The sequence below is a fragment of the Octopus sinensis genome, linkage group LG2, assembly GCF_006345805.1.
Source record: "Octopus sinensis linkage group LG2, ASM634580v1, whole genome shotgun sequence".
In the NCBI taxonomy this organism is placed as follows: Eukaryota; Metazoa; Mollusca; class Cephalopoda; order Octopoda; family Octopodidae; genus Octopus; species Octopus sinensis.
This window is the reverse complement of record NC_042998.1, coordinates 20,890,122-20,913,723: the sequence shown is the minus strand read 5'-3', so window position 1 is coordinate 20,913,723 and position 23,602 is coordinate 20,890,122. Positions and strand designations below refer to the sequence as shown.

The following is a 23,602-nucleotide window of genomic DNA, read 5'->3' as shown; positions in this document are numbered from 1 at the left end:
GGTTCAACTGGGGTCTGGGAAGCCAGAAGGCTGCATCAGGCCAGTCAGATCTGGCAGTGTTTCTACAGCTGGATGCCCTTCCTAATGCCAACCACTCCGTGAGTGTAGTGGGTGCTTTTTATGTGCCACCGGCACAGGTGCCAGACGGGGCTGGCAAACGGCCACGGTCGGATGGTGCTTTTTACGTACCACCGGCACGGGGCCAGGCGAGGCTGGCAACGGCCACGATTGGATGGTGCTTTTTATGCGCCACCAGCACAAGGCCAGTCAGGATGGCACTGGCAACGGCCACATTTGGATGGTTCTCTTACGTATCACCGGCACTGGTATCACAGCTGCAATTTCCATTGATGTTGATTGATTTCGATTTTGATGCATATATATATATATATATATATATATATATATATATGTATATATATATATATATATAATAATAATAAATATTAGGGAATAAATCCAAATTTGATTTGCATAATAGTGGTTTTGTCTCTAATTTATTATCATATATATATATATATATATATATATATATAGAGAGAGAGAGAGAGAGAGAGAGATATGCAGCCACAAAGGCACACACACATAAATATATAAATATTGGTTCATCTCATAAATAATGTGGTTCTTTTATACTTCTTTTATATTTAAAAATTAAGATAAACAAAATTCTTCTTGAATTAAAATATGCTTTCGCTTGACATGTTTTAGTAATTCATTTTGATTACCTATTTTAGTTGATTATACGTATCTTTTTCTTGATAGGCCTTTCTATATATCCTTAAATCCTTAAAAACGTTTTAGCTAGAAGGCCGCGGCCATGCTGGGGTACTTCCGCTGAATATTTGTATTTTTTACCTTCTGTGCTTTTATATATATATTTCTTTTATATGTTGAAGACAATGGTAATGTTTATATATGATGAAATGTATGGAAGCGTGGTGCTATATAAAGTCTTTGATATGCTGTGACTGCTAAGACCCGACAAATAAAGTGAGTTCATGGCTTGTAGGATGGCCTGCTGTGCTAACCTTGGATCATAGGGTGACCTGCTATGCTTCAGGAGACCTATTGAGTCAAGTACATCAACATCAAAGCAAAAATCATATGGAAACTGTAGTTGTGGTACTCATGTCAGTGGCATGTAAAAAGCACCATCTGAATGTGGTTGATGCCAGCGCCACCTTGACTGGCGTCCGTGCCGGTGACACGTAAAAAGCACCAACCAATCGTGGCCGTTTGCCAGCCTCCTCTGGCCCCTGTGCCAGTGGCACGTATAAAGCATCCACTACACTCATGGAGTGGTTGACATTAGAAAGGGCATCCATCTGTAGAAACACTGCCAGATCAGACTGGAGCCTGGTGCAGCCTCCTGGCTTACCAGACCTTGGTTGAACTGTCCAACCCATGCTAGCATAGAAAACGAACATTAAACGATGATGATATATATATGTATGTATATATATATATATATATATGCATTTCATAATCATCATTTAACGTCCATTTTCCATGCTGGCATGGGTTAGGTGCATGTGTAGTAAGAAGTTTGCTTCCCAACCACAAGGTTCTGGGTTCAGTTCCACTGTGTGGCACCTTGGGCAAGTGTCTTCTACTATAGCTTCGGGTTAACCAAAGCTATGTGAGTGGATTTAATAGATAGAGACTGGGTGAATTTTTACTTCTTTTTATGGAAACAAAAAAGGTTTATAGGACTGCAAAAAAGAAGTGCTCAAATGAAATTGAGACAGAGGCAAAAAACATTGATTAGGGAACAAACATCAAAGTCGGGTCAAACACTTTATATAGCACCACACTTCCATACATTTCATCATATATAAATATTACCATTGTCTTCAACATATAAAAGAAATACATATATATATATGTGTGTGTGTGTGTTTGTTCATCACCACTTGACAACTGATGTGGGTGTGTTTACATCCCCCATAACTTAGTAGTTTGGCAAAAGAGACTGATAGAATAAATACCAGGCTTAAAAAATAAGTACTGGGGTCGATTTATTCGACTAAAAATTCAAGGCGGTGCCCCAGCATGGCCGCAATCTAATGACTGAAACAGGTAAAATATATATATACATATACATACATGGGGTCACCCCATATATAATGCAGTTTTTCAAACAGTAGGAACTAAAATTTGGAGGGGGATATGATAAAGTACCTGCATCAACTTGCTACAAAAGCAGGTAGTACTTTTAGCTAATACTTATTCATAGTGCAAGTTTTAAAGAGTGCAGTTCGATTTAAACATTTATTTTTTCAAAGCTATAATAGAAGTGACAAAGAAGCATATTTGGAATATTTTGCTACAGGAGTTCAATAAAGGCAACAGCACAATGAAAAGTGCAAGAAATATTAATGCATGGGGATCAGACAATAAGCATAACCCAATGATAACGGTGGTCCCAGAAATTCAAAGCCCGAAACTGTAGCCTAGAAACCAAGATTTATCGTGGAAGATCGTAAGTAGTACGATAGGCGCAGGAGTGGCTGTGTGGTAAGTAGCTTGCTAACCAATCACATGGTTCCGGGTTCAGTCCCACTGCGTGACATCTTGGGCAAGTGTCTTCTACAATAGCCCCGGGCCAACCAATGCCTTGTGAGTGGATTTGGTAGACGGAAACTGAAAGAAGCCTGTCGTATATATGTATATATATATATATATATGTGTGTATGTGTGTGTGTGTGTGTTTGTGTGTCTGTGTTTGTCCCCCTAGCATTGCTTGACAACAGATGCTGGTGTGTTTACGTCCCCGTCACTTAGTGGTTCGGCAAAAGAGACCGATAGAATAAGTACTGGGCTTACAAAGAATAAGTCCCGGGGTCGATTTGCTCGACTAAAGGCGGTGCTCCAGCATGGCCGCAGTCAAATGACTGAAACAAGTAAAAGAAAGAAAGAAAGAAAGAATCACTTGAGAAGGTAACGAATGAAATTAAATAATTAATTACTTCAGTACTTTAATCAGCATGCTTATTATCTAATCTTATACAACCATGTTGGAGATCAAGTTTCTTAACCACAAGAATAAAGTCCATTTATCAATGTGTGTGGGTGTATAAAGTTAATAGGTGCAAAAAAAGTTAACCAAATTAAAATATCCTTTTTGGGTGGAAAAACAAAACCAAGAGTGGCTGTGTGGTAAGTAGATTGTCTACCAACCACATGTTCCGGGTTCAGTCCCACTGCGTGGTACCTTGGGTAAGTGTCTTCTACTATAGCCTCAGGCCGACCAATGCCTTGTGAGTGGATTTGGTAGACGTATATATGTATATATATATATATATATATATATATATATATATATGTGTGTGTGTGTGTGTGTGTATGTGTCTGTGTTTGTCCCCCTAGCATTGCTTGACAACCGATGGTGGTGTGTTTATGTCCCCGTTACTTAGCGGTTCGGCAAAAGAAACCGATAAAATAAGTACTGGGCTTACAAAAGAATAAGTCCTGGTGTCGATTTGTTCAATTAAAGGCGGTGCTTCAGCATGGTCGCAGTCAAATGAGTGAAACAAGTAAAAGAGTATGATAATTATAAAGCCTAAAACGCAAGGAGAGATTTGAAATTAGTTTTTCTAAGACAGGCAAATTTAGTTTGCAAACAAGGGACACTATGGACGTTTTGATCTATTGGTCCTCATCAGTGTAGTCTAACCAACTTGTATTTCACTTCGTAAGAGTTTTGAATACAGAATAAGAGTTACGAACATCATCGAGCAATAATTGTACTTTGCCAAATTAAAAATACAAGAAAATGAACTAAGGGAAGTAACTCCCATAACCCAGTTGAGTTATTTTCTGCGGATCATTTTATCATCATCATCGTTTAACGTCTACTTTTCTACGCTTGCATCGATCAGACGGAATTTTGTTGAGGCAGATTTTCGGTACTATTTAAGAAGAGTGGTCGGATTCCCGGTACTATTTAAGAAGAGTGGTCCCGGTGCGCGCACTCGCGTACTCGCGTAAGCTAGTCGTGACTAGTTGATCCATACTTTGTGTTTTTGAGTATTATTTAATTCGTTTTAAAAAATTATTTAATTTTGCGGTTTTGTGTTTTATTTACTTTGTTTTTAAAAAATCATTTACTTTGTGTAAAAAAATTATTTATTTTGTGTTTTATTTACTTTGCTAGGTAGTCGTTGTAGGATCGACTAGTCACGACTAGATAGCGTGGATGCGCGAGTACGCAAGTGCGCGCACCACTCTTCTTAAATAGTACCCGGATTCCCTTCCGGTCGCCAACCCTCATCTATTTCCAGGAAAGGTAATATTTCCCCTGTGGTCAGATGTGTTTTAGAAGACTAGAAACACGAACAACGTTGCCTGTATGACGGTGATGCTCGTTTACAACCATCACGTGATTCCAAAACAAGGGTGTATATACACACACACAACGAACTTCTTACACTTTGCATGTAACAAATACACTCGCAAGACTTTGGTCGGCCCAAGTCTACAGTATAACACACCTGTCTAAGGTGCCACTCAGTGTGACTGAACCCGAGACCACATGGTTGGAAAGCAGCTACACCTATACATCTGAATATGTACACAAACTTCTCAAGTGTAAATAAACCCCGCCTCATTTTTATCTATTCATATATATACATACACACATACTCGTATCTGCATATGTGTGTGTGTAAATATATGTGTGTGTAAATATATGTGTGTGTAAATATATGTGTGTGCTTTTTATCATGTCTTTGTTTATGCACCTGGTGAGGGGCATTATCTCCCTTATCACATACAAGTGGCCTAACGGCTAAATGAAACTGTATGAACTTTCCAGGGCCTTCAAAACTGGGAACCTGCCCCATATGATTTGAATTTTTTCTTCTACGGAAGGAAGAGCAAGCCTTCTTCTATCATACTCTCAATTTTGGTCAACTTGCACCGCAGGGTCTCGGAGGAGATAGTGTTAGTTGAAGGCTACCAAACCTGCCACACATAGACAACTTCAGCTTTATATATATAGAAGATTGTGAAAGAATGTTTTTAGACCAAGACACTTGTCAGTTAATGACTCTGAAATTAAAAGAAAAGTAAAGGAAACATCCAGGGTTGTCTTACCTGTTCTTGTGTCATATCAATACCAACTACGTAACCTTCGGGTCCAACCAGTTTTGATAAAACAAAACAGTCTTGTCCACTTCCACTTCCCAAATCAAGGATCTTCATGCCTTCCAGGCCCTCAGGAATCACAAGTCCACATCCATAATATCTAAATGTATAATAGTTTACATAATAATAGACAATATGCTGAGATATACACACATACATGAATACACAGAGAGGAAGAGAGAAAAATGAAGCGAAATGAATATTAGATATATGAGATACTATGTAAATTCCAGTGACATATATACTAATGATATCATCACCATCATTTATATATACTAATATCACCACCATCATTTATATATACTAATGATATCATCACCATCATTTATTATATTAATGTTATCGTCACCATTTATATATACTAATGATATCACCATCATTTATATATACTAATGATATCACCATCATTTATATATATTAATGTTATCGTCACCATCATTTATATATACTAATGATATTGTCACCATCATTTATATATACTAATGATATTGTCACCATCATTTATATATACTAATGATATCACCGTCATTTATACTTACTAATGATATCGTCACCATCATTTATATATACTAATGATATCATCACCATTATTTATATATACTAATGATATTGTCACCATCATTTATATATACTAATGATATCGTCATCATCATTTATATATACTAATGATATCATCATCATCATTTATATATACTAATGATATCGTCACCATCATTTATATATACTAATGATATCATCATCATCATTTATATATACTAATGATATCGTCATCATCATTTATATATACTAATGATATCATCATCATCATTTATATATACTAATGATATCGTCATCATCATTTATATATACTAATGATATCATCATCATCATTTATATATACTAATGATATCGTCACCATCATTTAATGTCCAGTTTTTATGTCGGCGTGGGTAGGACAATTTGACATGGAACCAGTGAGCAGCAGGGCTGCATCAAGCTTCTGTATCATCTTTGGCATGGCTTCAATGGCTGGATGCCCTTCCTAATTCCAAACATTTTACAGAGTTGCCTCTCCCTGAAAACTCATGCATCCAATGCAAGCAATGAAAGTGTATGTAAAATAATTTTGATGATGTTAAAGTTCAGAGGGTTTCTTACGCATGCGTAATACATAAACAATAACTTGTGTGAACAAACATGGAGGCGCAATGGCCCAGTGGTTAGGGCAGCGGACTCGTGGTCAGAAGATCATGGTTTCGATTTCCAGACCAGGCAATGTGTGTGTTTATTGAGCAATAACACCTAAAAGCTCCACGAGGCTCCGGCAAAGGGTGGCGACGACCCCTGTTGTACTGTTTTGCCACAACTTTCTCTCCTCTCTCTTCCTATTTCTTGAGTAACGCTGCAATGGACTGGCGTCCCGTCATGGACGTGCAATGGCCCAGTGGTTAGGGCAACGGACTCACGGTCGGAAGATCGTGGTTTCAATTCCCAGACTGGGCGTTGTGTGTGTTTATTGAGCAAAAACACCTAAAAGCTCCACGAGGCTCTGGCAGGGGGTGGTGGCGACCCCTGTTGTACTCTTTCGCCACAACTTTCTCTCACTCTCTCTTCCTGTTTCTTGAGTAATGCTGCGATGGACTGGCGTCCCGTCCAGCTGGGGGGAACACATACGCCACAGAAACCGGGCCCATGAGCCTGGCTAGTCTTGAAAAGAGCGACGTTTATCGTTTTGTGTGAACAAACAAGGAATCACAACCTACCATTTTAAAAAAGAAAGATTATAGACTTGGATACACTATATCTAAAAATAAGATGAGATGGTCACATTTGGAAAGTCTCTGACCATAGATTTGCTTGAACTGGAGCTAAGCAGCAACAATAATAAAACAGGAGAGCCATTATGTGGTCGATTAACCTGGTAGAAATAGCAGTCAAATCTTACTTCAAATCACAAGCTACCATCTTAAAAACAAATTACATTGGATAATGTAATCTTAAATATCATGGTAATCCGTTGTTTATAACGATGGGGGTTCCAGGTGATCCAATCAATGGAGCAGCCTGCTTGTAAAATTAACGTGCAAGTGGCTGAGCACTCCACAGACACATGCACCCTTAACATAGTTCTTGGGGATATTCAGCGTGACACAGAATGTGACAAGGCTGGCCCTTTGAAATACAGGTACAACAGAAACAGGAAGAAAGAGTGAGAGAAAGTTATAGTGAAAAAGTACAGCAGGGTTTGCCACCAACACCTACCGCGGCCTTGTGGGTTTTGGGGTGTTTTCGCTCAATAAACATTCACAATGCCGTCTGGGAATCGAAACCGCAATCTAAAGACCATGAGTCCACTATCCTAACCACAGGGCCACTGTGCTTCCACAAACTTAAAAATACTGTCTGGAAAAAAAGACAAGGCAGTCATATATGGAATGCCTTTGATCAAAGTTATCTAGGGTTAGATAACAAGGGGCAACTGGAATAGTATCAAAAGTTACTACTTCACCCATACATAGTAACACTGTTATAAGAATCTTATAATTAATGTAATGATATGCATAAGATCTGGTCATCAAATCCAAGTAGAGACTTCAAAGCGACAGTCGAACCAATTCTACTATATGGCCCAGAAACCTGGACGTTATCAAAAAAGCTTGAGAGGCGGTTGGATGGAACTTACACTTGCCTCCTTATGAGAGCTCAAAATCTCTCGTGGAAGCGTCATCCAACCAAAGTACAAATATATGGGAAACTACCACCTGTATCATCTCTTGTGAAGGGTAGAAGAGTCCAGTTTGCTGGACATTGCTGTAGAGCTGAAAATGAGGAAATTTCTACTCTTCTCCTCTGGAAGCCATCTGCTCGCAATACCAGAGGGCACACACTCTCCTACCCTGATGTAATCTCCAGGGATACAGGCATCCAGCAACAGGACCTCCGTAATGCTATGATGGACCGTGAAGTCTGGCGTAACGCGGTAAATTCCATTGTCTCGACCACGGTTGAACAATGATGATGATAACTACAAATCATATAACCTATACAGAGCACTAACAGCACATACATACTATTGCACTAGTCTCTACGGTGATTCTAATATAAAACACAAGAAAGGCAGCAAATTGGCTGAATCATCAGCAGGCCAGGCAAAATGCTTAACAACATTTCGTCCATCTTTATGTCCAAGGTCGACTTTGCTTTTCATCCTCTCAAAGTCAATAAAATAAGTACCAGTTACACACTGTGGTCAATGTAATTGACTTAACCCATGCCCTAAATTTGCTGGCCTGTGCCAAAATTTGAAATTAATATAAAATACTAGGGATTTTTACTAAATTCTAGTAAATAAAGCATTAACCTTTTTGTAACCATATTTCTCATCATCGTTTAATGTCCACTTTCCATGCTAGCATGGGTTGGACGATTTTGACTGAGTGCTGGCGAACCAGATGGCTGCACCAGGCTCCAATCTTGATCTGGCAGAGTTTCTACAGCTGGATGCCCTTCCTAATGCCAACCACTCCAAGAGTGTAGTGGGTGCTTTTTACGTGCCACCGGCACAGGGGCCAGTCAGGCGGTACTGGCAATGTATTTCTATTTATTTTTTTTTATTTCAATTATTTTTTTTTTTTTAAATTAAGAATTTTTAAAATGATTTTGTTATTATTAAGCTTTGATTTGCAACAGAAATTAACATGAAATTCTGATTGAAGGTTTTAATTTTGACCACTTTTGTTACCAACCCGGCTGAAACCAGCTCTGGATCTGTAGTACAAATGTCTTGCTTTCATAAGTTTTGAATTAAAATCTTCCACCAAACCTTAGTCACAATTCATGTTCCCAACACTCGCTTAATGATAACTAAGTTATTTTACTAAATTCTTTGTTATCTCTCTATATATAAAGCTGAAGTTGTCTGTGTATGGCAGGTTTGGTAGCCTTCAACTAACACTATCTCCTCCGAGACCCTGCGGCGCAAGTTGACAAAAATTGAGAGTATGATAGAAGGCTTGCTCTTCCTTCCGTAGAAGAAGAAATTCAAATCGGACCATGTTAACACCAAAAATTATTTACATCAAAAAGGTGGTTTTTTTTTCTATAAAAATCCCTATTTTTTACGATATTTTTACTACTGTGTCGCCATTTTTCGGTGTATTTCAACCAGAAAAATGTTCCCTTAAAGAGAATCACAAGCTACATAATGCAAAATTTTTACTTTTCAAAAATTTTAATTCTAAAGGGTCGAAACAAACCTGAGCAACGCCGGCCTATACTGCTAGTATATAAAATAATTGAAAAAAAACACAGAGCATCTCAAAATAAATACGGTAATGAAAGAGTTAAAACAGGCAGTTTGTATCACAAAAACCAAGAGTAGTCTCAGATGGTTTGGTATCAAAAGGGTTTAACAGGCGATTTTGTTATAATTTATTGTACTTACTTTTTGCAGACTTCTTCGTGTACTGATGCAAGAGCCTCTTTGGCATGTTTACTCATTCTGGTGCCAGTAGAAACTGTGCAAGCGCTCAGCTTTAGATCTGTGGTCTTTTGGACCTTCTTGCCATAATAGTCTTTGACTTGGTCATGAACAGCTTCGTCACACATTGTGCTTTGGCGACAATAAATGCAAAGAGAGAAAGAAATAGAGAGAGAGAGAAATATTTTGAGCTTAATAGGAAAAATAGCCAGGTTGGTAACAAAAGGGTTAATGTCTGCTTTCCATGCTAGCATGGGTTGGACGATTTGACTGAGGACTGGCAAACCAGATGGCTGCACCAGGCTCCAATCTCGATCTGGCAGAGTTTCTACAGCTGGATGCCCTTCCTAACGCCTTTGACAAAACCAGTACTTCCCAGCCTGGTGTGTACGAACACCTGACGTTCCACAAAGTTAGTACTGGGGGATCCATGAGTTGTATTCAAAATTTTAAAAGGCTGCAGTATTTCTTTCATTCTTAATTTTTTTACTTTTCAGTAGTCTGACTGCAGCCATGCTGGACCACCACCTTTAGTCGAACAAATCGACCCCAGGATTTATTCTTTGTAAGCCTAGTACTTATTCTATAGGTCTCTTGTGCCAAACCGCTAAATTACAGGTATGTAAACACACCAACATCGGTTGTCAAGTGATGGTGGGGGGACAAACACACACACACACACACATATATGATTTTTGATTTTGATTTTGATTTTTCTAGTTTCAGCTAATGAGCTGTGGCCATATATATATATATATATATATATATATTAACCGGTGTTGTTCAAACGATGAATAGCTTCATGTAAACCATTGGTTCATTTTGTTCTCTTATTTATCATCTTATAATCATCTCATAATAATGACCTTTATGACTCATATTACTACCTCAGTCAATCTAAATGTATATATTTGTTGCTACCTGTCGTAAATAGCCTTTTTCTATAAGCAATATGCATTTTCGTTGATTTTTCATATTTTACCCTTACCTTTCCACGTGTATTTTATATTTTCTTTTTGTAACATATTTCTACTGTATATATATATATATATAATATATATATATATATATATATATATATACACATGACAAGCAGTTACCATCTACCATATCCACTCACAAGGCTTTGGTCAGCCCAAAACTATAGTAGAAAACACTTGCCCAAGATATCACACAGTGGGATTGAAACTGGTTGGGAAGCAAGCTTCTTACCACACAGCCACTCCTGTGTTGTTGTATATTCATCATTTAATTTTAACATCCATTTGTCCATGCTTCCATGGGTTGGTTGGAGTTTATTGAAGCAGATTTTCTACAACTGGATGTTGAGAACAACAAGAAATTTTGGATAAACGTGGGAATATTGAATTGGACGATGATTTAGAAAGGCAGAATAGAAGGAAGATAGTGTCTAATAAGAAACCAATCACTTTATTGTATTTCTCCATGGTTCAATCAAAGCTGGAAATTTATGCAGTGTCCTTATTAGTTTAAAGTACTTAAAGATACAGTTGTTGTTTAGATCCAAGACAGTCTTGAGTGAGAAGTTTTATAAACAAAAGCATTTCAGCCATGATCATTTGGTCTTTGTTTAAGATATCTTTATATATAGAAGAAAGGTTGTGTGTGTCTACTCCGATTTAGATTCCTAACTACTCCCACATTTTGCGGTGCAGTTTAACCGGGTATCTTATAGTCGTGATTCATATCAAGCCCTTCTGGGTATTAGCGCGCGTCTACGATGAGTCTACGATTTTAAAAATAATTTACCATCATTTTTTCCATTTTAATGCATATTTTTTTAAATATAAGGGAAGTAACTCTCTAAAAATGTCTACGATGAGTCAACGATTTTTTAAAAGAATTACCATAATTTTTTTTCCATTTTTAATGCATTTTTTGGCTATAACTCTCTAAAAATGCTTTATATTTATTTCCCTTACAAACCCGAGCAACGCCGGGCGATACTGCTAGTAATATATATAAAACTACAATATCTTGGATGAATGGTGTGACTTAAGGCTACATTATCTAATGTACCCTTTCATTTCTAAAGATGTTAAGGTGTAATTTAAGGGAAATATAGATGCTCTTTATTAAGGTCAAGTGACATGTTTGCCAACACAATTGTGAGATTGGTGGATTGGAGAAGAAAAGTATGGGAGGAATTGTGTATAATATGCAGAAGCTTTCTCCATGGGAGGATGGCTTATAGAACCAACTACTAAATCTTTGATAATCAAAATACACTGATTGCCTATGTCCTTTGGTGCCTTTAGCAGAGTATACTCCATTGCAAGCATATGGGGCAGGTTCCCAGTTTTGAAGGCCCTGGAAAGAGTATGAGCACTCTCCAGTTACCTCTGACTAACTCATAAAATAACTTAAATATTCATCTGCAACTCAAAGGAACGCTAAAGCTTGTAAAAAGAGCTGTAATGCAATCTTGTAAAACTTCTACATTTTCTCTCGGCTCAAACGCAAGCCCCTACAGCAGTGGTTTTCAACGAGGGTTCCGCCAGTACAGTCCAGAGGTTCCGCAAGAAGTTACAAAAATGCTAAAATCGACAGTAATTTTTAATTCTCCTGTGCAGATATATGTGCTTAAGACAATTAAATTATTGCACAGGGTTTCCTCGAGCCAGTGGAATGTTTCCTTGGGGTTCCGCTCCAGCAAAAAGTTTGAAAAGCACTGCCCTACAGTTAAACTTACGAAAACAGCTTTCATTTACCTTATCACAAAATAGTGATAGCAATTGCATATCATCAGTATTTTCTGGGAATGCCAATATCATTTGATATTCCAGTAGACAAGAATGTTTTTGTTACTAACGGTGAACAAGATAAAACAGAAGTTTATAGATGTTGTTTAGCCGCAAGCCATCCCTGATTGAGCAAAATCATAGCATCCAGTTTTGCATGAAGGTGGAACGTATGCATGATTTCATTATGCAGTATGTACTTTTCTAAACAAGGTAGTGTGATCTTATGGACATCTGACGACACAAAATACCAAACAGAAGTCCACCATACCTATTGCTTTTGTAGACGATAGACAGCAAATTCATATCCAATGCAAATAATAGTACGCATACTAACAGATGTGTCTATTATTTAAAATTTGCATACGCACTAATTAACTGTGCCGAGTACTGTACTCAAATTGCGGGCATGCAGTTGGGGTGACAAGCCCACTTAATGTCACAAATGTTATTCAAGAAGTCGATTCCCTAAATTAAGCACGTAATACTCAACGTAAATTAATTTGGTCCTAATTATATTTGATAAAAAAAAAAAATATTCTTTCGGTTATGTTTCAAGTAACTAATTTTACCAGGCTTTCAATAGTTTTTAACTTCTCACAATACGAACGTGTATTCTCGTCAACAGGTAGGTTCTGGTTTTAAGAGAACAGGTAAAAACTAATAACAAATAGCGTGTGCTTACATGCTTCTTCCGACGAGACACACAGGTGCTGAATATTTCTGTAATGTATCGGGAGTACGAATACAAAGTTGTGATATTCATGTTTTTTTTTAATATGAACACAAAAGAAGCACAAGGGCAGATGGTACACTTACCACCCGTTCAATACAGTCAAATAATACAAAATTTTTAAAATACGGGTGTCTGACCGAATAATCTCTAGTCAAAGATAGTTCTGTAAAAATCATAATAGATTCAAAGAAAGGGCAGTGGTAAAGAATACATCTACCACCCGTTTTCGGCGTAACAATTACCTTAACCACTAAACACCGAATGTACGTATTCTTTACTTTCGCCAAAAGGAAAATAAGTGAACAACAAATGAAATAACATCGACTTCACGGAGAAAACATAGAATAGGGGTGTTTACACGTTTACACGGTGGAAAAAATGGAAACGCAAATGTGTAACAGTTGTAAGGCATCGTATATTGACGTAATAAGACGGAAAAAAAGGGCGCTGACGAACGGGGGTGGGGGAGGGGGGAGGAATGGGGGGGGAGGGGGTCGGAAAATTCCCAGGATCAACCTGGAATCTAAAATGTGTAACAGTTGTAAGGCATCGTATATTGACGGAATAAGACGTAAAAAAAGGGCGCTGACGAACGGGGGTGGGGTGGGGTGGTCGGAAAATTCCCAGGATCAACCGTAGAGGATCCACGCCCAGGTGGCAAAAATGGAAAAAAATATGTGCAAGAGGTGTAAGGCATCGTATATTGAAGGAATATGACGAAAAAAAAGCGCGCTGACAAACGGGGGGGGTGTCAAGTTTCATCAGAATCGGTTGAAAGCCGTGGTCAGGGTGAGGGTACAACCTGACAGACACACAGAAAAACTGCCGTTTATATATAGAGATTTTTAGAGAGTTACAATGCGTTTAAATGGTGAAAATTGATGGTAAATTTTTCTTTAAATCGTAGGCAATTTTCCGAGCGCCCCCCCCCCCGTTTGTCAGCGCGCTTTTTTTCCGTCATATTCCTTCAATATACGATGCCTTACACCTCTTGCACATATTTTTTTTCCATTTTTGCCACCTGGGCGTGGATCCTCTACGGTTGATCCTGGGAATTTTCCGACCCCCCCCCCACCCCACCCCCGTTCGTCAGCGCCCTTTTTTTACGTCTTATTCCGTCAATATACGATGCCTTACAACTGTTACACATTTTAGATTCCAGGTTGATCCTGGGAATTTTCCTACTGCCAGTATTTGAGTACTCTTTTTTCCACTTTGTTTCATATTTATGTGTTTACTCCGGTATATATATATTATATATATATATATTTCTGTTCTATTTTAACAAAACTGTTCGACGAACGGGAGCGTGAAACTGAGTAACAGCTTTTGTTATATTTCTGCTTTTAAATAAAGTATATATATACTTTATGTGTGTATGTGTGCATATATATATATATATATATATACACATATATACAAGGGCGTTATATTTATCAAGAGGCATACATAATTAATACTTAAAAAGCATTAAAGTAATTAAGTTTTAGGGCTTAATAGGCATAGTTTCGGTTTCGCCGCAATAATATCGATTACGCTCATTGATTGGCAAGCAATAACATTAAGCGAAAGTCACATTACTGACAATATATAAAACAACACAGCATACCTTAGATACGATGCGTAAACCACTTGAAACAAACTAAATTAACAGCGAGCACCTGCAGACTTGCACATGTAATTAACAGACTTCCGAGGTCTTTTGCAGGAAGTGACGTCAATTTTACATGCGCGTGGCTTTCTACTTGTTGCAGTTTTGGAGAACTTTTCATTTCTGGATCTAAACTTAAATATATCGCCTGCTGTTACGTTCTGAGTTCAAATTCAGCCAAGGTCGACTTTGCCTTTCATCCTTTCGGGGTCGATAAATTAAGTCCCAGTAACGTACTGGAGTCGATGTAATCGACTTAATCCCTTTGTCTGTCCTTGTTTGTCCTCTCTGTGTTTAGCCCCTTGTGGGTAGTAAAAAAAAAAATAGGTATTTCGTCTGCCGTTACGTTCTGAGTTCAAATTCCGCCGAGGTTGACTTTGCCTTTCATCCTTTCGGGGTCGATAAATTAAGTACCAGTTATGCACTGAGGTCGATGTAATCGACTTAATCCCTTTGTCTGTCCTTGTTTGTCCCCTCTATGTTTAGCCCCTTGTGGGTAATAAAGAAATAGGTATTTCGTCTGCTGTTACGTTCTGAGTTCAAATTCCGCCAATGTTGACTTTGCCTTTCATCCTTCCGGGGTCGATAAATTAAGTACCAGTTTCGCACTGGGGTCGATGTAATCGACTGAATCCGTTTGTCAGTCCTTGTTTGTCCTCTCTATGTTTAAGCCCCTTGTGGGTAATAAAGAAATAGGTATTTCGTCTGCTGTTACGTTCTGAGTTCAAATTCCGCCGAGGTCGACTTTGCCTTTCATCCTTTCGGGGTCGATAAATTAAGTACCAGTTGCGCACTGAGGTCGATGTAATCGACTTAATCCGTTTGTCTGTCCTTATTAGTCCCCTCTATGTTTAAGCCCCTTGTGGGTAGTAAAGAAACATATATAAATTAGTTATCGGAGCACTGCATCCTTCAAAACTTTCATGCTTCCTGAGATTCGTCAACACTACACCTGATTTTCTCCCCTCCATACACACGCAAGCATGTATCTGACTCATACACTGTTCACTTTCCAGGCATTTGTACATTACTGCATATGCTTTATACGCACTTTTGACAAGTTGTGGTGCACCTGAGCATTGTATACAATAACTAGCAGTATCGCCCGGCGTTGCTCGGGTTTGTAAGGGAAATAACTATATAAGCATATTTAGAGATGTAAAGTATAATAGCCATCTCAATATGGCTAACCACAAAGGGGGGTGTTACTGTAGCTTTTTACGTTCTGAGATTTAATAATACATTTTTAGAGAGTTACTTCCCTTATATAATAGCCAAAAAATGCATTTTAGAAATGGGGAAAAATGATGGTAATCTTTTTTTTAAATCGTAGACCCATCGTAGACGCGCGCTAATACCCAGAAGGGCTCGATATGAATCACAACTATAAGATACCCGGTTTTGGTTAAACTGCACCGCAAAATGTGGGAGTAGTTAGGAATCTAAATCGTAGGAGACAGACACACAACTTCACTTTTATATATAAAGATTTCATTATTATTATATAAATCACTCTGTGATTTCTTGATCAACTGAAGACTAATTGTCAAACTATGGTGCACGTGTTTTTGTTTATGTTTGTGAAGAAGATCGTCGCTTTCCGTAAAATTTTAAAATAATTTGTTTATATATGTAGGGTGGGGGATGGTATCTTTTCAAGTCGGCGTAAAAGCGAAAGAGACAGAGAGAGCGCGCGATTGGATCGGGGAAGTTCTTTTGAAGTTGGCCGTCTGTGTGTGTGTGTGTGTGTGTCACTGAAGCCATTCATACGTACATAAATAACCTCGCTCTCTCTCGTTTTTTCTCTGTTAATCACTCACCCATTCACTCTCTCCATCCTCCATCTATCAATCTCTCTCTCTCTCTCTCTCTCTCTCTCTCACTCACTCACTCACACACACACACACACACACACACACATCAATTGTTCCGATTCACGCCAGCTTCAAAAGAACCTCCCTCCTAAATCACACTCTCTCTGTCTCTTTCGCTTTCACTTAAAAAAGATCCCCTTTCCCCACAACCCCGTATGTAAAAAAATATAAATGCATGCACCAGGTTCTGTGTATCGCAATTCCTGGGTTATTTCCCTTCATCAGCACAGAATAATTATGCAGTTATTCTGTGCCGATGATAGGAAATAACCCAGGAATCGCGATATACAGATATTGTTTTGAGCTGATTTGGGGTGATTGATTCCCTTGTTCGAAAATATAAGGACACAGATCGTGTCGTATAGCCAGCTGATGTAGACGATGTCTCCTGGGGCTAAATTACAGCAACATTAGTCCTAAACCAGGACTGCCATGTTATGTTGACAAACAGTCTTTACTGCCATGTATTTAGTTTAAAGTGCAGTAAAAATAGGGGGAGGGGGTCAGTGGGACCCCAATTAGGTGGCTCTTAAAAAAATAGACCCCACCCCCACCCTTTGGACATTCCCTTGGATTAGGGGAGTTGCTGGTTTGAATTTCGTTGTCTTTGCACCAACAGTCTAGGAGGAGTTAACGAACTATAGGCACAGGAGTGGCTGTGTGGTAATTAGCTTGCTTACCAACCACATGATTCCGGGTTCAGTCCCACTGCATGGTATCTTGGGCAAGTGTCTTCTACTATAGCCTCGGGCTGACCAAAGCCTTGTGAGTGGATTTGATAGACAGAAACTGAAAGAAGCCTGTCGTATATATGTGTGTATATATATATATATAATATATATATATATATATAATATATATATATATATATATATATATATGTGTGTGTGTGTGTGTGTGGTGTGTGTGGTGTGTGTGTCTGTGTTTGTCCCCCTAGCATTGCTTGACAACCGATGCTGGTGTGTTTACGTCCCCGTCACTTAGCAGTTCAGCAAAAAGAGACCGATAGAATGAGTACTGGGCTTACAAAGAATAAGTCCCGGGGTCGATTTGCTCGACTAAAGGCGGTGTTCCAGCATGGCCGCAGTCAAATGACTGAAACAAGTAAAAGGGTAAAAGAGTAAAGAGTATATATATATATATATATATATGTGTGTATATATATAGCTATATTTGTAAGTTTTATCTATATATATATATATATATATATAGCTATATTTGTAAGTTTTATCTATATATATATATATATCTATCATCATCATCATCATCGTTTAACGTCCGTTCTCCATGCTAGCATGGGTTGGACGGTTCGACCGGGGATCTGGAAAGCCAGAAGGCTGCACCAGGCTCCAGTCTTATCTGGCAGTGTTTCTACAGCTGGATGCCCTTCCTAACGCCAACCACTCCGTGAGTGTAGTGGGTGCTTTTTACGTGCCACCTGCACAGGTGCCAGGCGAGGCTGGCAACGGCCACGGTCGGATTGGTGTATTTTATGTGCCACCTGCACGGAAGCCAAACGAGGGGGTGCTGGCATCGGCCACGAGTCGGATAGTGCTTTTTACGTACCACCAGACCAGGGATCCTGGCTGGTTCAATTCGATTTCGATTTCGCTTGCCCCAACATGTCTTCGCAAGCAAGGGGGTTGGCATGGGTGCCTGTCGTACGGTCAGATTGGTGTATTTTACGTGCCACCGGCACGGAAGCCAGTGGAGGCGGCGCTGGCATCGGCCACGAGTCGGATAGTGCTTTTTACGTACCACCAGACCAGGGATCCTGGCTGGTTCAATTCGATTTCGATTTCGTTTGCGCTTGCCCCAACATGTCTTCGCAAGCAAGGGGGTTGGCATGGGTGCCTGTCGTACGGTCAGATTGGTGTATTTTACGTGCCACCGGCACGGAAGCCAGTGGAGGCATCGGCCACGAGTCGGATAGTGCTTTTTACGTAGCACCAGACCAGGGATCCTGGCTGGTTCAATTCGATTTCGCTTGCCCCAACATGTCTTCGCAAGCAAGGGGGTTGGCATGGGTGCCTGTCGTACGGTCAGATTGGTGTAATTTACGTGCCACCGGCACGGAAGCCAGTGGAGGCGGCGCTGGCATCGGCCACGAGTCGGATAGTGCTTTTTACGTACCACCAGACCAGGAATCCTGGCTGGTTCAATTCGATTTCGCTTGCCCCAACATGTCTTCGCAAGCAAAGGGGGTTGGCATGGGTGCCTGTCGTCGGATGAGGTTCTATATCGACTTCGCTTGCCTCAACAGGTCTTTGTGTCCAAGGGAGGAAGGCATTCATAAGTGGGCTGGGCTCACTTGTCCTGCCTGGTCTTCTCACGTACAGAATATTTCCAAAGGTCTCGGTCGCTGGTCATTTCCTCAGTGAGGCCTAAAGTTCGAAGGTCGTGCTTCACCACCTCGTCCCAGGTTTTCCTGGGTCTACCTCTTCCACGGGTTCCCTCAACTGCTAAGGATTGGCACTTTCTCACACACCTATCTTCATCCATTCTCGCCACATGACCATACCAGCGCAATCGTCTCTCTTGCACACCACAACTGATGCCTCTTAGGTACAACATTTCTCTCAAGGTGCTAACGCTCTGTCGAGTATGTACACTGACATTACACATCCATCGGAGCATACTGGCTTCATTCCTCACGAGCTTACGCATGTCCTCGGCAGTCACGGCCCATGTTTCACTGCCATGTAGCATGGCTGTTCGTACACACGCATCATACAGTCTGCCTTTTACTCTGAGCGAGAGGCCTTTAGTCACCAGCAGAGGTAAGAGCTCCCTAAACTTTGCCCAGGCTATTCTTATTCTAGCAGTTACACTTTCAGCGCACCCACCCCCACTACTGACTTGGTCACCTAGATAACGGAAGCTATCAACTACTTCTAGTTTTCCCCCTGGAAAGTGACGGAAGTTATTTTCTGCAGATTTTCGGAGGTTAATGCTCCAGAGCATTTGCCACATACAAAAACTATCTTCCCAGTTAGCCTACCTTTGACATTGCTGCACCTCTTATGTGTCCATAGCTTACACTGGGTACATCTTATAGAGTTTCTACCTACACCTTTTCTACAGATCGAGCAGGGCCATCTTCCTGAAGACATTTGTGGATTGTCTACCTTCCTACTTATTAGTACTTTGGTTTTAGCTAGGTTGACTCTAAGGCCCCTCGATTCTAAACCCTCCTTCCACACCTGGAACTTCTCCTCCAGCTCTGATAGTGACTCAGCAATAAGAGCAAGGTCGTCAGCGTAGAGGAGCTTCCAGGGACAACCTGTCTTGAATTCCTCCGTAATTGCCTGGAGGACTATGATAAATAGGAGGGGGCTGAGTACTGAACCCTGGTGGACCCCAACCTCTACTTTGAATTCTTCTGTGTACATGTTGCCAACCCTAACCTTACTTACGGCATCTCTGTACATGGCTTGCACAGTCCTCACCAGCCATTCATCTATCCCCAGTTTCCTCATTGACCACCAGATAAGGGATCGGGGGACCCTATCAAAAGCTTTCTCCATGTCAACAAAAGCCAGGTACAGGGGCTTATCTTTGGCTAGGTATTTCTCCTGCAGCTGCCTTACCAGGAATATAGCATCAGTGGTACTTTTCCCTGGCACGAACCCAAACTGCATCTCATCTAAACTAACTCTCTCTCTAATTAGTTGGGCTATGACCCTCTCCGTAACCTTCATTACTTGATCCAACAGCTTGATACCTCTGTAATTATTTGTATCTAGGGCATCACCTTTACCTTTGTAGCAGTTGACTAGTGTGCTGCTACACCAGTCATTGGGTATGACTCCTTCGTGTATCACCTGGTTGACTATACGGGTGACCAGGCTATAGCCGACACTGCCAGATATTTTGAGCATCTCTGCAGTAATTCCTGATGGGCCTGGGGCTTTCCCTGTCTTCATGCTTCTAATTGCCTTAGCTACCACGGAACTATCAACTCGGATAGCTGGTCCCTCTGTTGGGTCAACATTCGGCAGACTCTCTTTATCCCATTCATTTTCTTTATTCAGCAACCTTTCATACTGGCATCTCCAAACCTCTCTCTTTGCATCCTCATTTAGCACAAGTGAACCATCATCCATGCGAACACACTTCTCTCCTACCACATCACGATTCTCTCTCACACACTGTCTTGCAACACGAAATACCTCAAGTCTTTCATCCTCACGGCTCAGAATATTGGCAAATTTTTTCTTATCCGCTTCCCCTCTGGCTAGATAAACCTGTCTCCTAGCTTCCCTTCTGGCTGTCTGATACAATTCCCTGCTACCACCATTCTTCCAGTCCTTCCAAGCCTGTCTCTTTTGTCTAATAGCCCTGTCAACCACAGTGTTCCACCACCATGTTACTCTGGGTCGAGATGGTACTTTGCTCCATCCACAGATCTGGTCAGTGGCTGTCAGCAGATTGTCCCGTAGGAATCTCCAGTTGTTTTCCACATTTAGTGAAGCTATATCCCCTTCTATTTCGTCAAAGGCCTCGAGTAGTATGTCTCTAAATCTCTGTCCATTTGCAGGATGTTTAAGCTTCCAGACCCTTCTCCTCCAAGCTGGTCTTCTTCTGGGCAACCATTTAGCTCTGATCCTGAAGTCGCTAACCACTAATCTATGTTGGGGAGTACATTCTTCGCCTGGAAAGGTTTTGGCATTTATAATCAGCCCTCTTTCCCTTTTTCTGGCAAGGATGTAGTCAATCTGGCTGGTGTGTCTGCCAGAACGGTAGGTGACTAGGTGAGTTTCCTGAAGTTGGTATTGCAGACCATAAGGTCATTTGCATCGCAGAACTCCAGCAGCCTGGTTCCCTCCTCATTACGAGAGCCAAAACCGTAGCCTCCATGGACGCCATGGAAGCCCCCGACATGTCGTCCAACATGTCCATTGAAATCACCTGCCACGAAGAGAAGGTCACTGTCATTTGTCAATGAGGTAGTCCGCAATAGGGTGTCATAGAATTGGTCTTTTTGTCCTTCCGGTAGCCCTGGTTGAGGGGCATATGCCGAGATGATGGTAGCTGTCCTATGGTGAAGGACTAATCTAATTTTAATTATTCTGTCACTTACTCTGACTACCTCGATTACCTTACCTGTATATATATATATATATATGCATATACAACCACACCTACACACCATATATATATATAAATATATATACACACACACAACTGAAAGTGAAACAGACAAATAGAAATAATGTGTGTGTGTGTGTGTAGTAAATAACTCAGCTAGGATTTGATCTACTAATTCTTTGATTCTCTCAGAGTGGGTATCAGCTTATTTCCCCATGATGAATGTAACGTGTACTTTACAACTAATCAGAAAATTCAATTCGACCTTTTGCAACCTCATTAACATATTTTTTTTAATTTCGCAATATTACTATGCTGAAGAAAGGTCAACACTGACAGCTTGTATCCTACTTTCTGACTGACACAACAGCGATCACCACCACGTTTAACCTCAATTTTCAAAGAAAGAACCAATGCTGAGAGACAGAGCCTTCACTACCACAACTGCAACTTCAGCATTATAGAGAAGGCCATTCTCCCTCACTACCATTATCACTTTAACACAACAAACAGGTTCTTTCTTTCCTCATCACCATTGCTTACTTCCAAAGAATCATAGCTACTATGAGGGGGGGGGGTGCTGAAAAGTTACTGGCTTTGGGTAAAAGAAACATCAGGAGAATCAGTTACTCTTTTACTCGTCTCAGTCATTTGATTGTGGCCATACTGGAGCACTGCCTTTAGTCAAGCAAATCGACCCCAGGAATTATTCTTTGTAAGCCTAGTACTTATTCTATCGGTCTCTTTTTCCGAACCACTAAATTACGGGGACGTAAACACACCAGCATCGGTTGTCAAGCGATAATTGGTGGGGACAAACACAGACACACAAACATATACACACACATACATATATACGACAGGCTTCTTTTAGTTTCCGTCTAACAAATCAACTCATAAGGCTTTGGTTGGCCCGAGGCTGTAGTAGAAGACACTTGCCCAAGGTGCTACACAGTGGGACTGAACCAGGAACCATGTGATTCGTATGCAAGCTACTTACCACACAGCCACTCCTATGCCTGAAGAATGTTTTTTAGCCAAATGAATCAATCCCAGTACTTTTTTCTTTTAAGCCACATACTTATTCTATTGGTCACATTTGCTGAACCACTAAGTTACAGGGATGTAAACACACCAATACCAGTTGTCAAGCAGCAGTAGGGAACAAACACAAAAACACACACATATATTCAACAGGCTTCTTTCAGTTTCCATCTGCCAAATCCATTCACAAGGCTTTGGTCAGCTTTAGGGTATAGTAGAAGATACTTGCCCAAGGTGTCAAGCAGTGGGACTGAACCTGGAACCATGTGGTTGGGAAACAATACACTTATTACACAGCCATGCCTACGCCTATATATACACCCGAATTATTAAAGACTCAATTGTTAAATCTAAAAGTTTGTAAATATATATTTTTTATACATCATAATGCAGGTGTGAATGTGAAGTTAAAATATGTGTTTCCCAACCATTTGGTTTCAGGTTCAATTTCAGGGCATGGTACCTTGGGCAAGTGTCTTCTTTTAGGTACCAGGGCAAACCAAAACCATGAGTGGATTTGATAGACAGAAACTGAAAGTCCACCATGTGTGTGCCTGTGTGTGGGTGCATGTGTGTGTATGTTTGTGTGTGTATGTGTGTGTGTGTGTGTACATGCATGTGTGTGTGTGTTTCCTTGTAACAGAAGGAGAATGAGAGAGAAAATTTTGCATTCAAATTTCTTTCTCTTGTTTACTGAGAGAAGATAAAAAGTAATAATTATTGCATAAAAAATTAAACTAACAAAAATAAAATTCAAGAACTATTTTATTCTGAAACACAAAAATTATACACTAAAAAAATGTATTTCACAAAAAAGAAAGAATACAGATAGTA

General features: G+C 40.0%; 1 protein-coding gene across 2 annotated transcripts in view; it reads right to left on the bottom strand.

Annotated features, from left to right (window-relative positions):
* Positions 1-14,865, bottom strand: part of LOC115229965 (arsenite methyltransferase) — a 33,455-nt gene extending 18,590 nt beyond the window's left edge. Inside the window, exons 1-3 of one of the 2 annotated variants that reach the window (XM_036511754.1) lie at positions 14,718-14,865; positions 9,571-9,742; positions 5,101-5,251 (exon numbers count right to left, since the gene is read on the bottom strand). In XM_036511754.1, coding sequence (XP_036367647.1) covers positions 5,101-5,251; positions 9,571-9,620 — 201 coding nt within the window. In that variant the 5' untranslated portion in view covers positions 9,621-9,742; positions 14,718-14,865. The remainder of the gene's footprint in view (positions 1-5,100; positions 5,252-9,570; positions 9,743-14,717) is intronic. The other variant, XM_029800226.2, reaches the window with a different exon arrangement.
* Between the last annotated feature and the right edge of the window lie 8,737 nt (positions 14,866-23,602).